An 18586-nucleotide genomic window follows, 5' to 3' on the forward strand; every position below is an offset into this window, starting at 1 on the left:
TTGTAATCCAGTCCCCCCTTAAGATGAGGGTTAATTTTTTTTGAGCTTCTTATAAACCTGTTCTCTCCCCAATGACTAAGATAGGGTTTATCTCTTAATCTGCATTTAACAAAATAATCCACTTGTTTATGTAATTGCTGTTTGTGAGCCTTGCTTTACATGCATTGCTTGTAATTTCTACATTAGCACAGTGAATACATTTCAAAAGTACTTAATTGGCCACAGTATGTTTTGGAAAATCCTGAGGGAATATAAGGCATAATGGAAGTCTTTTTTTTTTCCATTTGTGGTATGTAAAAATTAATGGGTCACCATGCTATCGACTCCTGCTTTCTTGATGGAAGAAAGCATTTTTTGTTTGTTTTTGGTATGCATAATTTTATTTTTCCATATTAACAAAGAATTTTATCACCCCTTAAAGGTACCAACTGTAAAGCTGTAAATATCTCTGTTTTTGTGCAGTTTATCAGCCTGGCTCAAACGCTGAAGTATTATGGATATATCAAGTTTGACCCTTGCATCACTGATTTTCCAGAGAAAGAATGTCATGTAATAGTCAGTGCTGGTAACAATGAACTGAATTTTCATGTCAAGTTACCCAGTGACCAAATCAAGGAAGGTAGTTTCAAGGTCACACGCATGAGATGCTGGCGTGTCACGTCCTCAGTAAGTATTATGGAAGGTTTTTAAACACCTTACTGTCCCTTTATTTCTGGCAAGCTCTCCACAGAAAATTCTTAACTTTTTTAAAGAGTTAAAATTACGTTAAATTCTTCACTCAATTTTTGATTTAAATAACTCAAAATTTATTGTCTTTTATGGTTTTAGGGAGAGGCTGAACAGGCTGGGGCTGTTTTCCCTGGCGCGTCGGAGGCTGAAGGGTGACCTTATAGAGGTTTACAAAATTGAGGGGCATGGATAGGATAAATAGACAAAGTCTTTTCCCTGGGGTCGGGGAGTCCAGAACGAGAGAGCATAGGTTTAGGGTGAGAGGGGAAAGATATAAAAGAGACCTACGGGGCAACGTTTTCACGCAGAGGGTGGTACATGTATGGAATGAGCTGCCAGAGGAAGTGGTGGAGACTGGTACAATTGCGACATTTAAGAGGCATTTGGATGGGTATATGAATAGGAATGGTTTGAAGGGATATGGGCTGGGTGCTGGCAGATGGGACTAGATTGGATTGGGATATCGTGTCAGCATGGACGGGTTGGACCGAAGGGTCTGTTTCCATGCTGTACAATCTCTATGACTCTCTATTTACAGATCCTGTGTAACCCAAGGAGTATTACAGTACTGACTGACATTACATTTTCTCAGCCTCGCCCCTTGCCTGAAGGCTTGTGCTTTTCAGGTTAAATCATCACCAGTCTTCTCTCTCTAATGAAAGAGGAGCCCTATGGTCTTCTGGGCCAATGGCAACTTTACCGTACAGTTTCACATTGTCTCAAGACTGTACTGATTTTGACAAGTAATCTTTTCAAAGTGATGCACAACAGCTTTAACACAACAATAGTAGCCCCACTCTCTCTCGTTTTGTCAGAAAATTAAATATTCAAGTCAAGGTCGGTTTTGAACACATAGTAGAAATGCTGCTGCCTCGTTGCGCCAGGGACCAGGGTTTGATTCCAGCTTTGGCCGACTGACTGTATGGAATTTGTACATTCTTCCAGTGTGTCTGCGTGGGGTTCCTTCAGATTCCTCCCACAATCCAAAGATGTGCAGGTCAGGTGAATTGGCCATGCGAAATTGCCCATTAGTCAGGGGTAAATATAGGGTAGGGGAATGGGTCTGGGTGGGTTACTCTTCAGTGTGGACTTGTTGGGCCAAAGGGCCTGTTTCCATACTGGAAGGAATCTAATCTAATCTAAAAAATGCATAGTTAGGTATGGTACTGAGTAAATCCAGCATATTTTGATGTGTAAGCCTTTGATTGAAATGTTAAACTTGTGCTCCATCACTCTACTCGGGTGGATGTGATAATTGCACTATATGCTTTTGCACAGCTCAGAAACTGGTATGCTTGGTATCCTGGCCAACATACATCCTTTCACTAAATCAATAACATGAATTATCCTAGCTTCCAATGATGTGCCAGCTCTTTAAGATTTAATTATTAGGTATAATTAGTATAGTGATTATGGTACTAGATTAGCTATCAAAGTTGAGTTGGAGTCCTTGCAATATTGTCTACATCAAGAATGAATTTTTGTGGCATTTGTTTAGTCATGCTTTTAATTCCTTTGCCGGGAATAATGAGCAATATTATATTAAACTAATCCATGCATCTGAGGCCTATTTTCAGTGCATTGTTGGTGCTGTTGTATATTTCTCTGACAGTAGGTCATTGAATTAGAAGAATGATAGTGGGTTCTTTTTTATGTAGCTGTAGTCATCCCAATATTTGTGATTACTTAACTTTTGAGGTCCTTCTTAGGCTCCCATTCATTTCTCCACTTGGTATTGTTTTCTAAGCTATGAATTTTCAAATGTATGACAGTTCTAATATTTTATAGTTGGTGTTATCAATATTTACTTATTAATTATCAATATTTATTAGTTTGAAAGCTTCCTCCTCCTCTTTTCTCTCTAGTATAAGTAACCATTTCTTTTTAATGTGGGTTTTTCTTTAGATGGTCTTTGACATAATCTTGATGTTATCAGCTATATTTCTAAGACTTAAATCCATAAACCAACTTTATTCAGAAAATAGTATTAAGCAGTTGTCCTTTTTTTTTAAAGTCTTGATTTTGAATGAGAGTTGTTTGTATTAAATTTAAGATTACTGTGATTTAAATAGCTGCAGAAGCCATGAATTCAGTTTCTTGATAATCCAAAGGTTGAACCAAATTGAGATTTGCTTTAACTTGCTTGTATATTTAATTGTATTATTTTTACTGTTCTTAAATGCTAGCAAGTTCCACTATCAAATGGCACTGCAAACAGCCCAGGAAAGACAGAGACCAAATTGGAATTGGCTTTTGAGTATTTGATGAGCAAAGACAGACTCCAATGGGTGACCATTTCTAGCCCCCAGGTGAGGCACATGATTGATTTTAACCATTAAAATATTTTACTTACAGTGGCCTAGTAATAAAGTAAATGAGATATTCACTTTGACACTGTTAGGTTATCTGACCCACAGAGCTCCTGTAATGAATATCCACTTTTACTTCGCAGGGTTTGCAAGTTTGACTTTATTTCAATGAATCTCTCCGTCACATTAAAAATAGTGATGGTTGAATTTGGATCTGTTTTAAGTGCAGTAGGTTTCAGTGGTGGCAAAGCATCAATATGGTTTTTTTAAAAAAAATTTATTTTAATCCAAACACATACAGAACAACCTCGGTTATCTGAACATCAATTATCTGAATTGGACTATCCAAACAAGATCTCAGGGTCCCGGTGTGGCTTCCTTTGTTTACGATTAGATCAGTTATCCGAACAAAATAGTCCCCACCCATCTCGTTCGGATAATTGAGGTTGTTCTGTAAATTAGGAGCAGAAGTAGGCCATTTGGCCCCTCTGCCATTCAACAGGGTCCTGGCTGATGTGATTGTTGTCTGAACTAAGTTGGAGCATGTGAGAAAATTGCTAAAAATGTAAAGCAGTTGGAAGAGTTTCTATAGATATTTAAAAGAAGCTAATCAAATGAAATTGGACCTATGGGGGGGGGGGGAGAATGAGGTAGCAGATAGGGAATTGAGCTATTTTGCATCAGATCCATTATAGTAGGTACAAATGACATCCCAGAAATACTGAAGACAATGGGAGAAATCAACTCAAGAAAATCACAATCACCAGGAAGTAGAACTGAATAAATGTATGGAATAGCAGGCTGACAACTTGCTAAGTCCTCATCACCTTCATTCGCAGATCTTAAATGGTTAGTGAAATAATTAAGTTCAGTTTTAATTTTTTGGAACACTCTTGGGTCAGGAAGGTTTATTTCGATTCGAAAATATCGAATGCAACTCATCCCTTCAACAAAAGGAGACAGAAGGGAAATTACAGGCAGTATCTATAGAGAGAAACACAGTTAACATTTCAAGTCGCTACTGATGAAGGATAATTGCATTTGATAAGTTAACACCATTCATTTCTCTGTAGATTAATCTGTTGTTGGTTCAGATACCCAGAAACATCATAATTGTATTTCTAAATTCCATGAATTTGAATTTGATGTTTGGACTTTTTTCCCCAAATTCAGCACCACCTTAAAGACACTATTTTCATGCAGGCCTCAGCCAATACTGACGTGCAGTTTTATGTAGTGTCCAGGGCTACTCTGAGCTTTTGTCCTCTAAAGTTTTCTCCTTTTTGGCTCCTGCTGGGTACCATCAGTGTAGATAGGCAGGAGGCTGGAGGAACGCAGCAAGCCAGGCAGCATCGGGGTGGAGAAGTCAACGTTTCGGGTGTAAACCCTTCTTCAGGACTGGGGGTGAGCATGGGGGGAGCTGCAGATAAAAAGGGTGGTTGGGGCAGGATGGTGAAGTGGAGATAGGTGAAGACAGATAGAGGGTACGACCTGGTTGGTCAATGGGAGGAATGAATCCGGTTGGTGGGAGGGAGTAGTGGAAGGGATGGTGTGGGGCTGGGAATGGATTCGGGGATGGCAAGGGAGGTTATTTGAAATTGAGAGCTCAACATTGAGACCTCCAGGCTATGCGGTGCTTAGGCAGAAAATGAGGTGTTGTTTCTCCAATTTGCGCAGTGGTTCATTGTGACAGGAGTGGAGGCCAAGGATGGTCATGTCAGAAAGGGAGTGGTTAGAGGAATTGAAATGGGCAGTGAGTAGGAGGTCCAGTTGGCCCCTTTGGTCTTGGCTGTGATGCTTGGTGATCCAGGTGAGACAGAGGTTCACCTGCCTCTCTTACAACCTAGTTTACTACATCAGATGCTCCCAATGTGGTCCTCTGTACATGGGTGAGACCAAATATAAACTTAGTGAATGGCTGACTGAGCATCATGGCGGGGCCCGCAGGAGCCAACTGGACCTCCCAGTTACCGCTCCTTTCAATTCCTCCAACCACTCCCTTTCCGACATGACCATCCTTGACCCCCTCCATTGCCACAACGAACCACACCACAAATTGGAGAAACAACACCACCTCTTCTGCTTCATAGCCTGTAGCCCAGAGGACTCAATGTTGAGCTTTCCAATTTCAAATAACTTCCTTTCCCATCCCCTGACTTCCTACCCAGCCCCTTCCATTCCTTCCACTGCTCCTTGCCACTATCTGGATTCATTTCTCCCATTGACCAACCAGGTCGTATCCTCTACCTGTCTTTACCTATCCCCACTTCACCGCCCTGCCCCCAAATCCACCCCAATCCTGAAGAAGGGTTACACCCGAAATCTCGACTTCCTGTGTTATTCCAGTTTCCTGCCTGCCTGTTTTAGATTTCAGCATCTGCAGTTTTTGTCTCTAACCAGGTACAATCAGCAGTCTGCACTTAGAGACGTAATGTTATTTAGCTTTAAACTTAATGGCAGCACTGTGGAACTCTGTGATGCAACACCATGATTGGTGCAGTCTTAAACATATATGTGAACAACATACAATAGTAAAACATGCATTGTTTTAATATATTGCCGAGAGCTGAAATTTGTCTGACTTCTTTTGATATTTTTATTAGGCAATAATGATGAGTATTTCTTTGCAAGCAATGGTGGATGAACTAATGGTGAAGAAATCAGGTGGCAACATAAAGAAGGTGAATTAATATTTTTATTTAAGTTTCTTAGGTCATATAGGTATATAAATTTTAAGCAAAAGTCTATCCTACAACCCTGGTGTAGGATGTCATGTTCCATGCTTACTGGGAAATATGCAGCCTGTCCATTTGTTTTGCATAATGTGAGCATGAACCTGCCTCAGTACCAATAACTTGCACTAAAATATTTTTAACATAGCATAACAACTTCAAGGCGTTTGACAGGAACATTGTCAGATGGAAAAGTGATCCTAGTTCGAAACATAAATGTTAAAAGCCTACATGCTGTGCTGATTCATCAAAGTTCACTTAACTGTTTGGGGGAATTTTTTTCAAAAATTAATCCCTGAAAAACTGATGTTCTTGCCAATATATTACTCATCTCCTAGATGCCTCCTGAGAAGATGGTGGCACAATAAATGAAGCCACAACTATATGTTTAGTGAAGATGCTTCTACAATGCTTTTTTTTTTCCATTCATGGAGTGTGGGCATTGCTGGCTAGTCAACATTTATTTCCCATCCCTAGTTGCCCTTCAGAAGATGGTGGTGAGCTGTCTCCTTTAACTACTGCAGTCTGCATGCTGTAGGTTGACCAACAATGCCATTAGGGAGGGAATTCCAAACTTTTGACCCAGCAACTGTGAAGGAATGAAAATATTTCAAGTCAGGATGATGAGTGGCTTGGAGAAGAACTTGCAGGTGGTGTTCCCATGCATCTGCTGCCCTTGTCCTTCTACATGGACTGTGGGTTTGAAAGGTGCTGTCTTTAGTGAATTTCTGCAGTGCATCATGGAGATAGTAGCAAACTGCTACTGAGTATCTGTGGTGGAGGGAGTGGATTCTTGTAGATGTGGTGCCAGTCAAGTGGGCTGATTTGTGATGGTGTCAATGAGAAAGGAGTAATAATATGTCCAAGTCAATATGATGTGTGACCTGAATAATGATATTTCAGTACACCTGCTGCACTTTGCCTCCTACAGGTGGAGCTTGTATTTGGAAGGCAGTACTAAAAAAGTGATGATGACTCAAATAGCATATCCGTTACATAACACGGCAGTGGGAGGCAAAGTCCATAAGTAAGCTGGTATATCACAAAATGGCTACAGGTCAGGAGGAGCCACTTGCCCCATGCCTGTGCCAGGTTCTTAAAAGAGCAGATGACCTAATGCCACACTGTTATGTTCTTCCTCTTAAGACCATATTCCAATTTCCTTTTGAATACTTTGGTTGAATCTGCCTCCACTGCTCTGAGTGAAAAAGCTTTCCTCTTGTCATTATTTCTGTTTTTGCCAATTACCATAAATCTGTGCGTGCTTATTCTCAGTCCTTCCATCAGTGTGAGCAGTTTCTCTACTTTGTCCAGCTCCTCATGCTTCTGAAAATTTATCATCTGATCTCCTCCCAGCTCTCTCTGCTCCACGGAAAGTAGTTTCATTTTCTCCATTCTATCTATGTAATTCAAGTTCCTCATCCCTGGAACTATGCTCGTGAATCTCATTTGCATATATTCCTTTCCCAATCTTCTTAAAGTATAGTGCCCAGACCTGGGTTTAATGCAGCAATTGAGGCTAAACTGATGTCTCCAGGTTTAACATAACTTACTTGGTTTTGTATTTTCCGTCACCATTAATGGTGCACGTTTATGATGCACTCTCTCAATCTGTCTTGCTACCTTAAATAATTAATGCACGTAACAGCCAGTTTCATTGCTCCTGCACCCTCCCTTGAATTGTACCATTTACTTCACATTGTTTCTCTACATTCTTCCTATCAAATTGAATCACTTATATTCCTTTGCAAAAAATTCATCTGCCACTTTTTTGCTCACTCCACCAATGTGTTCTTTTGAAATTCTACATTGACCTGGTACTAACACACACAACTTGCAGTTTTATATTATCTATAAATTTTGAAATTGTCCTATGTGCTAAGGTGTAGGTCATTAATATACATCAGAAAGAGCATGAATCCTCATGTCAATCCCAGGAAGCACCACTATAAAGTTTTCTCTAATCCACAAATGTCGATTATTGCTTCCTTGGGATTGTCAATCAAATCCTTGGTTTGCTCCAGATGTAGACAAGTGAAGTGTGTTCAGTCAGAATGAACCATACTTAAATCTGAAATGTTTTCTGTTTTCTTCAAATTTTAGATGCTAAAGAAGCGCATGAATGGTGCATTACGTCGGTCAGACAGTCAGCAAGCTGTGAAATCTCCTCCACTCCTGGTTAGAAAATTTTAATTTGCAATTTTGTTTTCTACTGAGTACGTTCTGTAAAAGGAGATAGCTTTTTGTTGCCATGTTCACCATAAACGTAACTCCCTTGTCTATCTTGGGATCTACCATTTACAGTGCAAAAAGCTGATGATGAAACTGGGGCTTTGTATTGTGATCATTTCGTGACTCTCATGCTATGTCATGTATATACGAAACTGCTTGCTGCATCAAAGCCATTAACCCATTTATTAAATCCAAAAAATGAAAAAACTGTGGATGCTGGAAATTGGAAACTGCTGGAAAAAAACGCAGCAGGTCTGGCAGCAGCTGTAGAGAGAAAACAGAATGAATGCTTTGAGTCCAGTGATATTTCAGAACTGTAGCTAGGTGAAGGTTGGTATATATGCTCAAGAAGGGGCAGGGGAGGAGGAATGAGTAAATGATAGGTGGAGATCAAGCCCAAAGAGAAAAACAATTAGGCAAACGAATGAATAAATTTCATTTGGGAAAATGATGGTAAATGGGTGTGATTTAATTGCTATTATGGAGACTTCGCCACAGAGTGACTAAGTGGAACAGAATATCCAAGGATATTTGAAGTTTAGAAGGAATAGGAAAAATGAGAAAGAAGGTGGTTCAGCATTCTTAATGTACTGATCTCTTTCTTATTTTCATTTGTAAGAAAGAATTTTGTATTGAAATCCATTTGAGTGAAGCAAAGATACTTGGATGGCTTGACAGGGTAGATAGGGAGAGTTCATTTCCACTTGTGGGAGAACCTTGAACCAGTATACATAATCTCACAATAAAGGATCACCCATTTAAGGGGCAGATGAGGAAGTTCTTGTGAGGGTAGTAAACTTGTAGAATTTTTTCGCATAGAGGCGTGGTTATTAAGTATATTCCAGGCTGAGAGACATGGATTTGTAATCATTAAGGATTCGAGGATTATGAGGATAAAGCAAGAAAAGTGGGGTTAAGGATTATCAGATCAAGCATGATCTAATTGAATGGTAGAGCAGACTCAAAAGGCAGAATGTCCTATTTCTGTCCTTGTCTTTATTGAATACAGCTATTCAAGAAGGGGCTAACCACCACCTTTGCAAGCAGTTGTGGATGAGCAATAAATACAGCCTTTGGTAGCAATATTTGTGCCCAGGAATGGAAACTACAAAGAAAAATGTACATGACCAGGACTAAGCAATATAACTTGTGATCTAGCTTTGAGTAACAAGTAACTGCATAACTATGGGATTTCATATTAGTCTTACAATTTGACTTTTGACCTAACTGATGTAAACCATCTCACTCCAAATACAACTTACACCATCAATACAATCAATGTATTTCATTTACTGACCTTGCAAAATAAATTGCTACAGTAATAACTGATCCTTTTTCAATGTTTTCTAGAATTTTGTTGGTATTTCCTTGAAGTAAATGGTGAAATTAATTGTTTTGAAGTTAAATCAATGGGTGTAGCACTTTTCTATGATGATTGTTTGTTGCCATTCCTTTAACTTTTTTTTTAATTCTCTAGGATTCTCCTGATTCAAACAGAGAACCTATTGTCAAGCTCTCAGTGAGTAAAATTATTCAAGCTGGCTTGAAATGAGACTTTTACTTTGCAGACTAAATGTTGGTCTGCTACTCCTTTAGCTGATGTCTAAGCAGTGTTCTTTCAACTTAACATGAAAGGTTTAGGTAACCATCAATACGGCTGTTGCTGCTTGTACACAATAAACATGAACTATCTTTAGAGTGTGCTACTTTTCCATGTAATTTGACTGTGATGCAGAAATCACGTATTAGGATTTTTTTTAAAAATTGAAATATGGTGAATTACATGTTAAATTTTAGATTGTTGTTACTCCATTTATCAAAAAAATTGTTCTGTATTTTCCAGAGTATACCGTCTATTTAGAATATTTAGACAACAGGCAAAAGTTAGCTCAATGGATATTTTTCTGCATAAATAGACAGTATTGATGAAAGTTGGTGGTGTAGTGGACAGTGAAGAAAGTTATCTGAGTACGAAGAAACAAAGATCAGGTGGGCCAAGGTATGGCAGATGAAGTTTAATTTAGATAAATGTGAAGTGTTGCATTTTTGGTAAGGCGAGTCAGGGCAGGACTTATACAGTTAATGGTAGGGTCCTAGGAAGTGTTGGCGAAGACAGAGTTAGGGGTGCAGGTGCATAGCTCCTTGAAAGAAAAGTGGCAGGTAGACCAGGCAGGGAAGAAAGATTTGGCACGCTTGCCTTCATTGTTCAGTGCATTAAATAAAGGTGTTGGGGCATTATGTTGTGGCCAGGACATTGTTGAGGCCACTTTTGGAATACTGCATTTAATTCTGGTCTCCTTGTTTTCAGAAAGATGTGAAACTTGAAATGGTTCAGAAAAGATTTACAAAGATGTTGCTGGAACTGGAAGGTCTAAAGAGATAGACTGAAAAGTTTGTGGCTGTTTTCCCTGGAGCATCGGAGACTGGGCATTTAGCTCACAGATTTATAAAACCATGAAGGGCATGGGTAGGGTGATTGGTCATGGTCTTTTTCCCAGGGCAGGACTCTAAAATCTCGAGGCATAAGTTTATTGTGAGCGGGGAAACATTTTAAAAGGGTCACAAGGGGTAACTTTCTCATGCAGAGGGTGATGTGTGTGTGTGGAACAAATTGCTGGAGGCAGGTACAATTACAATATTTAAAAGTTTAAAAATTACACAACACCAGGTTATAGTCCAATAGGTTTATTTGGAAGTACAAGTTTTCGAGAGAGCTGCTGTTTCCTCAGATAGCTATTAGGGCAGGATCGTAGGGCACAGAATTTTGTTTAATACATTGCATCAGTTGTATGACACTTTGATCTTTTACTATAGATTTTGTGTCCTATGATCCTGCCCCAGTAGCTGCTTGATGAAGGAGCAGTGCTTGGAAAGCTTGTACTTCCGTATAAACCTGATGGACTATAAGCTGGTGTTGTGTGATTTTTTTTAACTTCGTCCACCCTAGTCCACAACATTTAAAAGCTATCTAGATGACTAAATAAATAGTTAGGGTTTAAAGGGTTATGGGCCAAATGCTTGAAAATGGGACTTGATCAAATTGGGATATCTGGTCGTCATGGACTGGGAGTCTGTTTCTATTTTGACTATAAAAAATTAAGGCACAATTGTCAAAGAAAAAGTTTATTTTTACTTGGAAAGCATGAGTTCAAGAACTGTTAGCACAGAGTTTTAAAGGTTATTTGTATCTGATCAACCTGATTAAATTCTTTGAAACAGCAAGGACAGAGAAAGGTACTATGTAAATGTTGTACATATTTGCTTTGAAAACAAACATAATTACCACCCGCCTTCCTTGTGTGAATAAATAGAAGTACGTGGAATTAAAGGGAGGTGGTAACTTGGGTACTTGATGGTAAAGGTACCTATTCCTTCACAATGCAGGATGTAACTGAATGATTTCCTGACAGAAGGTAATATAAAATAGGAGTCTCCAGGTCACTGTTAGGCAATTGCTATCACATTTATCTTTGGCCTAAGTATGATATTAAGAATATAACTTTACCAAATTTCCATTAAAAAAAACCTTCAATGTAGGAAATAATAAGCAGGTTAACAGCAGGCTGTAAGAGTGCATCACCTGGCAAAGTGAATAGACACCTGGCAATTGCAGGTTAAGTGTGAAGTGATACATTGTTTTAGAAGAATATGGAGCAACAATATAATTTGAGCCATACAATTTTGAATGACACAGAAGCATGAATATTTTGAGGTATAGAGGAGGCAAGTTAATAAGGCAGTTAGGTAAGTGCCTGTCATACTTGGCTTTGTGAATTGAGGTACTAGATACAAAAGCATGCAAAGTGCCCTTCAAGTCTTTGTCCTACATGTGGCAAAGTTTGCAGGTTGTGCAATGGACTTATCAACTATTTCTGAACCCATTGAACCAGTGTGAGTGGATAGCTTTCTCGATTCTGATGAACTGTGTAATTCTTGGAGCATTAGTTTTGGAAAATTGTCAATCCTTAAGCGGCAGAAGGGAGTGTTGCTGGAATGAAGATTGTGTGAAAGAGATTTGGGAAGCTGAGATTCTTAGAACGCAAAATTATGAGTATACCTGACAGAGGTGTTCAAAATTCAAGGTGAAACTGTTTGATATGCAAGTGTGTCCATTAGTAGAAATCAAGCCTTAACATATTTGGCGAATGGGAATTTTTTTCACAAAGAAGTTGAATTCACGAATGCACTTAACGAATGTTAAAATTGTATTCCATAGGAACTTGTCTCTCAGCACTTATTTGCAGGTTGATAGAAAATATTAGCTGTACAACTAAATTTAAAGTCTTTCAAAGTCTAAGAGGGGTGAGTCCTAATTTTGTTGCATTCACCATAGTAGTGTCTCAGCCAATCAGAACTAGATTTGGCCACCAATCAGTACCCCTCTTCTCCTGTGATAAAGTTTTGACTGAAGTTTGGAATTCTTGCATGCATCCTGATAGCTGCATAATGAAAAGCTTTGGCATCATGTCACTCATTAGCAGTCTTAAGTTCTGACTTATGAAGATAAGACCATACTGTGCTGATCCATTCAATGTCCATTTTACTAGTTATCCACTTAATTCAGTTTATTAAATTCTGAATACGTGCTAACCTCTTCAGGTATAAAATATTTTAGTTGTTTTAAATATTTTAACTTTGTTTCTTTTCAACTGAAGGATTTTATTCACTGAATTTTTATCTTTTTCTTCATCTGTCATCTTGTAGAGTAAGCTGTCTTCTGTTAGCATCCGGGGAATCGGAACTTCATCCAGTGACATCAGTGCTAATGACTTCCATGGTAACTATGCCTTTGAGGGAATTGGTGATGATGATTTGTGAAGTTTTGCTAGGTGAACCATTCACTGCCTGGGGAAAACAGAAATCTTGCACTTGCATCTGATCAGTTTGCACAGAATCTACCGAAGGATTGAACCATGATTGTTGTTTGGAAGATGTCATCATGGATCATGATATGTCAAGAAGCAACAAAGTTAAACGGTCATGATCTTTTGTTTATGATCATGATTAACACCAAATTATCGTTTACTAGAGTATTTTGCACAATGATTCAAATTTTTTTGAAAATTCATAAGATTTGCTTATGTTTACACAAAATATTAATGAAAGTTAACAGTATTTCTCAATGATTCCTGAAAACTGTCGTTGCAGACTGAAGTTAGTTGAAAATGTCTTCTACTTTTTAAAAAAAAATTGAACGGTGACACTAAGTTGTTTACGGAATTGTAGCAGTGGTTTTGTTGCCAAGCCAGAGCACCCAGCTAGTATAGAAACTAAAGATTTCATTTAGATATAAAGCACCAGATTGACTACTAAAATGTAATCCAGGTTGCAGAGAAAAGTGTAGCCTGTTTTCCATTGGTGATCACTGTGGCAAAGTTACTGTACATTCTGAATGCCATCTTATTATTTCAATACAAGATCAAAATGTCTTTGTATTCTCTTCTTTGCAGTAACTGTACATTATGCTGGTGTCAATCATATTTCCATCTGTATAAACTCATTAAATGTTTATTTGCGCAATAATACATTTAATTCCACTTAGTGACCTGATATTATACTTGCACAAGGCAAATTGTTCACTTACTTTTGATTTAATTTTGGTCCACAGTCTTGGTTTCAACTGCAGAAAATTGGAGGCTGTATCTAGATAACCCTCTTATTCATTGAGTAGATCATAAAAAGCTGATCCTAATTTTTAAGATTGGTTTAATTATTTTAGCCCTCTAATTGACACACTAAAATATCAATGTTTTCCCTATCCATCTTGCAAATTTAATCCTGTTTGAACAATATCTGCATCTTCAGAACAAGGCATGTGGAAAACCAAACAATTCAGCGTAAAATTGCAATTGAATTGCTAACAACTTAATGCAGACCAAATCTTAACTTTAGAGAATACTGCAGCAGGCAGGATTGAGAGATTCTGCTGAAGCCTTCAGGATTGCATTGTTGATGAGTGCCAAACCTACAGAGGTTCCAATCATTTTTTTTACTCCTTTCTGAAATGTTGTTTGAAACCTTAGTACCAAACTGAGCAGAGTTAGATTTTTGCATATTTCCTTTCTAATTATTTGATCTATGCTTAAAGTTATTTATGTAAAGTCAGCTGTGAAGCATTTAAGTCTTCTTGAAATGAAAATCGCTATTGTATTCTAATGAGTACATCCATCCTCTTCAAAATCTTCTGAGTTCTTTTCAGACAGGATGCATGTAGAAGTACTCTACTGTTAAGTGATTTAAGCAATAACATGGGTATGCAGCGATACTAGAAGATTGCTTCTTGGTTGACTTATATTAACTACATAGCACATGTGCAAGTATGATACAGATTAAGATAGTAAAGAGTCCATTCATTTTGTTGTTCCTAAAAATGGTACGTTTCTCCTTTTACCAAGGTGTAACATCTATTTTAGATTCAACTATTGACTCTCTTACAACCACTAGCCATCCACCAGTCTGAGCAAAAATAAATGCAAATGCTTTAAAAGCTTTGAAGTCCTCTGTTAGTTAAACAGCTTTTAATTGCTGTCTCATTCTCTTATACTAGCATTCTGGTAATGGTACTGTACTTCACTGGTAGCTATTGTCTTTAGTTAATATTAAACCAAGCCCTTCCCTACCCCATAAACTAGTTAGCAAAGACGTGATGTTGGTGCCAAAAGTTTTTGATGCCTTTTGTTTTACTTATAACTCTTTGTTAGGATCAGAAGCCATTTTAAGTAGCCCAAAGAAACATAATTCAAGCCTATACGACCATATTCTGAAACCTTGTGTTGCCTTGATTCCAGTCATTGATTGCTTAGCTGGCTAAATTTTGGCAGAGAATTTTCAACATAGTGTTGCAAAAGCCTGATGCTGTTTGATTGTAAAGCTATCTCTGTAAATACAGTGGTAGCAGTATTCTCCATGAATTCAGTAAAGAGCAGGTAAAGAGGTAACTGCGAATTGTACATCAATAGAAGAAGAAACAAAGATAAACTGTTGGAAGAGTATTGAATTCAAAACTTGTTATAACAAAACTGGAAGATAAAATGAATGATCAGAAATAAAATCTGATGTAGTGTGAGGGTAACTCATTGGGACAAAATTGTAAATGTCAAATCACACACGCACAAACTTTGCCCAGGTTTGTTTTTCAAGGAGCATTACTAAAATGGAAGTTTTGACAATTTTGGGGCATTATTTTTCCAAAAAGACAATCTAGACACACCAGAAGCGTCTAATTATAATTGTGCATTTGGCTAGCCAGGAACATTGAGGACGCATCATGGTCAGAATTGGATTCAATAATTTGTTTAGAAAATTGGCTTAATTTCACGTAATGTTTCCTACTGTAAGTTGTTATTCTCAAATAGCAGCAAGGTATTTGTATCTGTCTGTCTATACAGTAGGACATATTTCTGGATAAGAATGTCATGAGTTAGATCCTCTTTCTAGTGAAGAGTTATAGCTTATATATTCATTTCCTATTACATCTTTCAGCAGTTGGCACTCTGCAAAACCAAATATAAAATAAAATTGAAATGTTCATATGTGGAAGACATTTATCAAGGGCTTTCAATCTTTCAATCTGATCATACAAAAGGATACTGTAATAAAATAATTAAGACATTGAAAGTATATTACACGTTGAGAGGAGGATTTAATATTTAATTTTCATTGTCAAGATGTACAGTTCAGAACCTTGCTTTAAGCTATCTCTATTTTTTAGTGTCACCTTTGTTTTTATCTGACTATACCTGAAATGGTGATGCTGATCCAACATCCATATTCAGTGGGCTGCCTACCTAGTGAGCAGATTTGTAGGAATATTTAAGATGCGTGCTCTAATAATATTTGGGTCCTCATTCTTTATAAAGTTTGGAAAAATAATTAAACTTGGAAGTATCAAAAGAATAAAAGTGAAGTCTGTCTTAACTAGATGGAGCAATTCATATTTAATAAACACAATGCTGGAGAAACTCAACAGGTCTCATTATCTATAGATAGAGAAATAGAGGAAATGTTTCAAGTCTGTATGATTTCTTTGGTTTCCAAATCATACTGAACTCTGTTAACTCTCTTTTTCTCTCCAGATGCTGCAAGACCTGCTGAATTGCTTCACTATTCTGTTTCAGGTTTTCTATTAGCTGCAGTATTTTGCCTTAACACTAATGTGTTGCTTTCAACTTTCATCAAAACTTAAGGTGCACTAGAAGTATTAGAGTTCATATATCATCTTAAGTATAACTACTGTAGTATTCCTCTTTCACTGCATCTCCTGGCCATTATAATTACATAAAATTATTTACATAAATAAGGAAATAGTTCTTCGCAGTGTGCAAACACAGTTTAGATAGATTGGTCCTGCAACACACGGGACTACTGCATATGTAGTTTTCACATTACCAAATATGCTGTTTTTGGCTTCTCCATAGCAGTTGTTTAATTAAATTTCAACGAGGTCACAGGCTCCATATTCAGTCACAATATTTTAATTGTGCTTTCTGGTCACTACTACAATAATTTGTGAACACCTCACCAAGTATGTGGTACAAATGGAGTCATCTTTTGATTTTATCTGAATGGAGTTGCTTTTCATCTTTAAATGTCCTTAATTTTAACCAACATTTTGTATTGCTTGATATATGTACAGTGACTACCAAAACTCTTACCTAATAAGTTATTCCTCAGTTGCATGGCTAGTGTTTTAAAGCTCAAATCTTAATCCATCTTTCCATATTTTTGGCTTATGGAGAAGGGACAGGAAAACTCTGATACAAAATATAAAGTTTCTGGCTTATTTGACTTTTATGATATATACTGGTAAATATCACTTGGCATACTAGTTAAATTTTCTAATTCCAAAGAAGACAACTGAAAAAACAATCCATTTTAGAAACTCCTGATGGTAACGTGTGTGATACTTTTTCCCTTAAATGTTTCCAAAAATCAAAATGCTAATTTGTGATGCTGTAGTATTTTCCATTTCTCCCTACCATTATTAGTACAAAAATGCAAGATTGATAATAGCAAACTTGTCTTTAAATTCCTTGATGGGTTAATAATATGAATATCATTGAATAGATGGAATGCAAAGAGCAATGAAGTGTAACTGTTCACACTCATTCAGAATATTTCTAAGGAACTAGTGCTGTCTTGTGTTATTCCCCTCTGTTCAGAAAATGGATGGAGTTGAATTTGCTTGGAGTCCCTGATTTTCATTAGAGAAGAGCTGTGATGCCACTGGAGGGAAACAAAAGCATGTCACTTTTTATTTCTATGGCTTTTCGAAGTCACATTGGACAAATGGGAGATATTCTTTGGAATTCCATATGTAGTATGTTCCTTGCTCACTCCTGATGTAGGAAATGCAACCATTAGTACACAGGTGAACTTTACGGCATTTGTGAACTTAATAAGTATGTACATTTTTATGGGTTGTATGCAGTCTCTAACCTTCTAAAAAACAGAATGTGATCCAATTCTATCAAAATTGAGAGAGTTCATTGTTAGTTGTTGATTGGAAATATTTTTTCTGAAAATGGCAGTTGTGGCCAAGTAGCCAATGAAGCTGTCTGTTTCCACTTTTTGAAAACTGGGGAGTTGGTTGTTTAGGCAACCAGTTATGGATTGTATTGGTTCGTCTTCCTTATCACAATTATTATTCTTATTAATCTCTTATTTTAGAAATTTAGCAGAAGTAATGCCTTATATAACCTGCTGATCCTTTTTTTGTTTTTAAAATTTGTAAGTGCTTTATGTAGGATTCCTACATGACAGTCCCAGGAAGTTGAATGCTGTGTTTTTAACAGTAATCTGCAGGGACTAAATTCTAGGTGATAAGTCATAACCTGATTGTATGAATGCACCATAAAGGTGCGAGTAAGCATTCCAGTTTATTTAGGAGATTTAATTTGTTTGCTGTATAAATTTTTTTCTCTATATGGTTATTCTCTACATATATGTGGCCAGCATAGGCAATCAGACTGTGCTTTGTCCTTAAATGTAGACTTATATTTTTGCTTATGGTCGAGAAAATCTTATTCAGCTTTTTCAAAATAAGACTTTTAATGTGTGCAGACTTGTATTTCCTCTATTCATCTGGACAAGATACTTACAAATATCAAGCATAATCAGAAGTGCATTCATAGACTTCCGATGGGCCTTGCAGCAAAGTCCATGGTTGCTCTGAGGTACTTTGGAATCTCCTTTGTTTAATATTCTGCTTATTGAAACATATGTTTTATATTGTGGCCCATAACATAAGCTAACTATTTTTGTTTTGTAAAATTTATAATATCTTTAGAAGTTTTCAATTTCCATAAATGCAACAAGAGTTTGACAATACAAAATACATCAAATGTGTCTACATTATTATCAGAAATGTAGGCCACAGAATGCTGTCTTAAGTCAGTGTAGTTGCCTATGACGCCTGATCTGCAACAGCTTCATCTGCATTGTTGCCCCACCATTTGGATAATCTATTTTATATTTTCCATCTAATTGTTTGGAGGGCAAGTTTTTAATTTCAATATTCTTATTTCAAATGACAATATTGACTAAGTTTGTTAACACGAATGACTATAGAAGGCATCCTTTATC

General features: G+C 37.2%; 1 protein-coding gene across 3 annotated transcripts in view; it reads left to right on the forward strand.

Annotated features, from left to right (window-relative positions):
• Nucleotides 1-18586, forward strand: part of snx17 (sorting nexin 17) — an 81851-nt gene that overhangs the window by 61669 nt on the left and 1596 nt on the right. Inside the window, exons 10-16 of one of the 3 annotated variants that reach the window (XM_087981783.1) lie at nt 463-666; nt 2916-3038; nt 5642-5719; nt 7874-7948; nt 9480-9521; nt 12707-12779; nt 16078-16976. In XM_087981783.1, the coding sequence (XP_087837909.1) occupies nt 463-666; nt 2916-3038; nt 5642-5719; nt 7874-7948; nt 9480-9521; nt 12707-12779; nt 16078-16187 (705 nt within the window). In that variant the 3' untranslated portion in view covers nt 16188-16976. Of the gene's footprint in view, nt 1-462; nt 667-2915; nt 3039-5641; nt 5720-7873; nt 7949-9479; nt 9522-12706; nt 16977-18586 lie in introns of those variants that run through there. The other 2 variants (XM_087981782.1, XM_087981785.1) reach the window with 2 other exon arrangements.

Source organism: Chiloscyllium plagiosum, unplaced genomic scaffold (genome assembly GCF_037043375.1).
Source record: "Chiloscyllium plagiosum isolate Xiang-an unplaced genomic scaffold, Cpla_swu_hap1 HiC_scaffold_3, whole genome shotgun sequence".
Taxonomy (NCBI): domain Eukaryota; kingdom Metazoa; phylum Chordata; class Chondrichthyes; order Orectolobiformes; family Hemiscylliidae; genus Chiloscyllium; species Chiloscyllium plagiosum.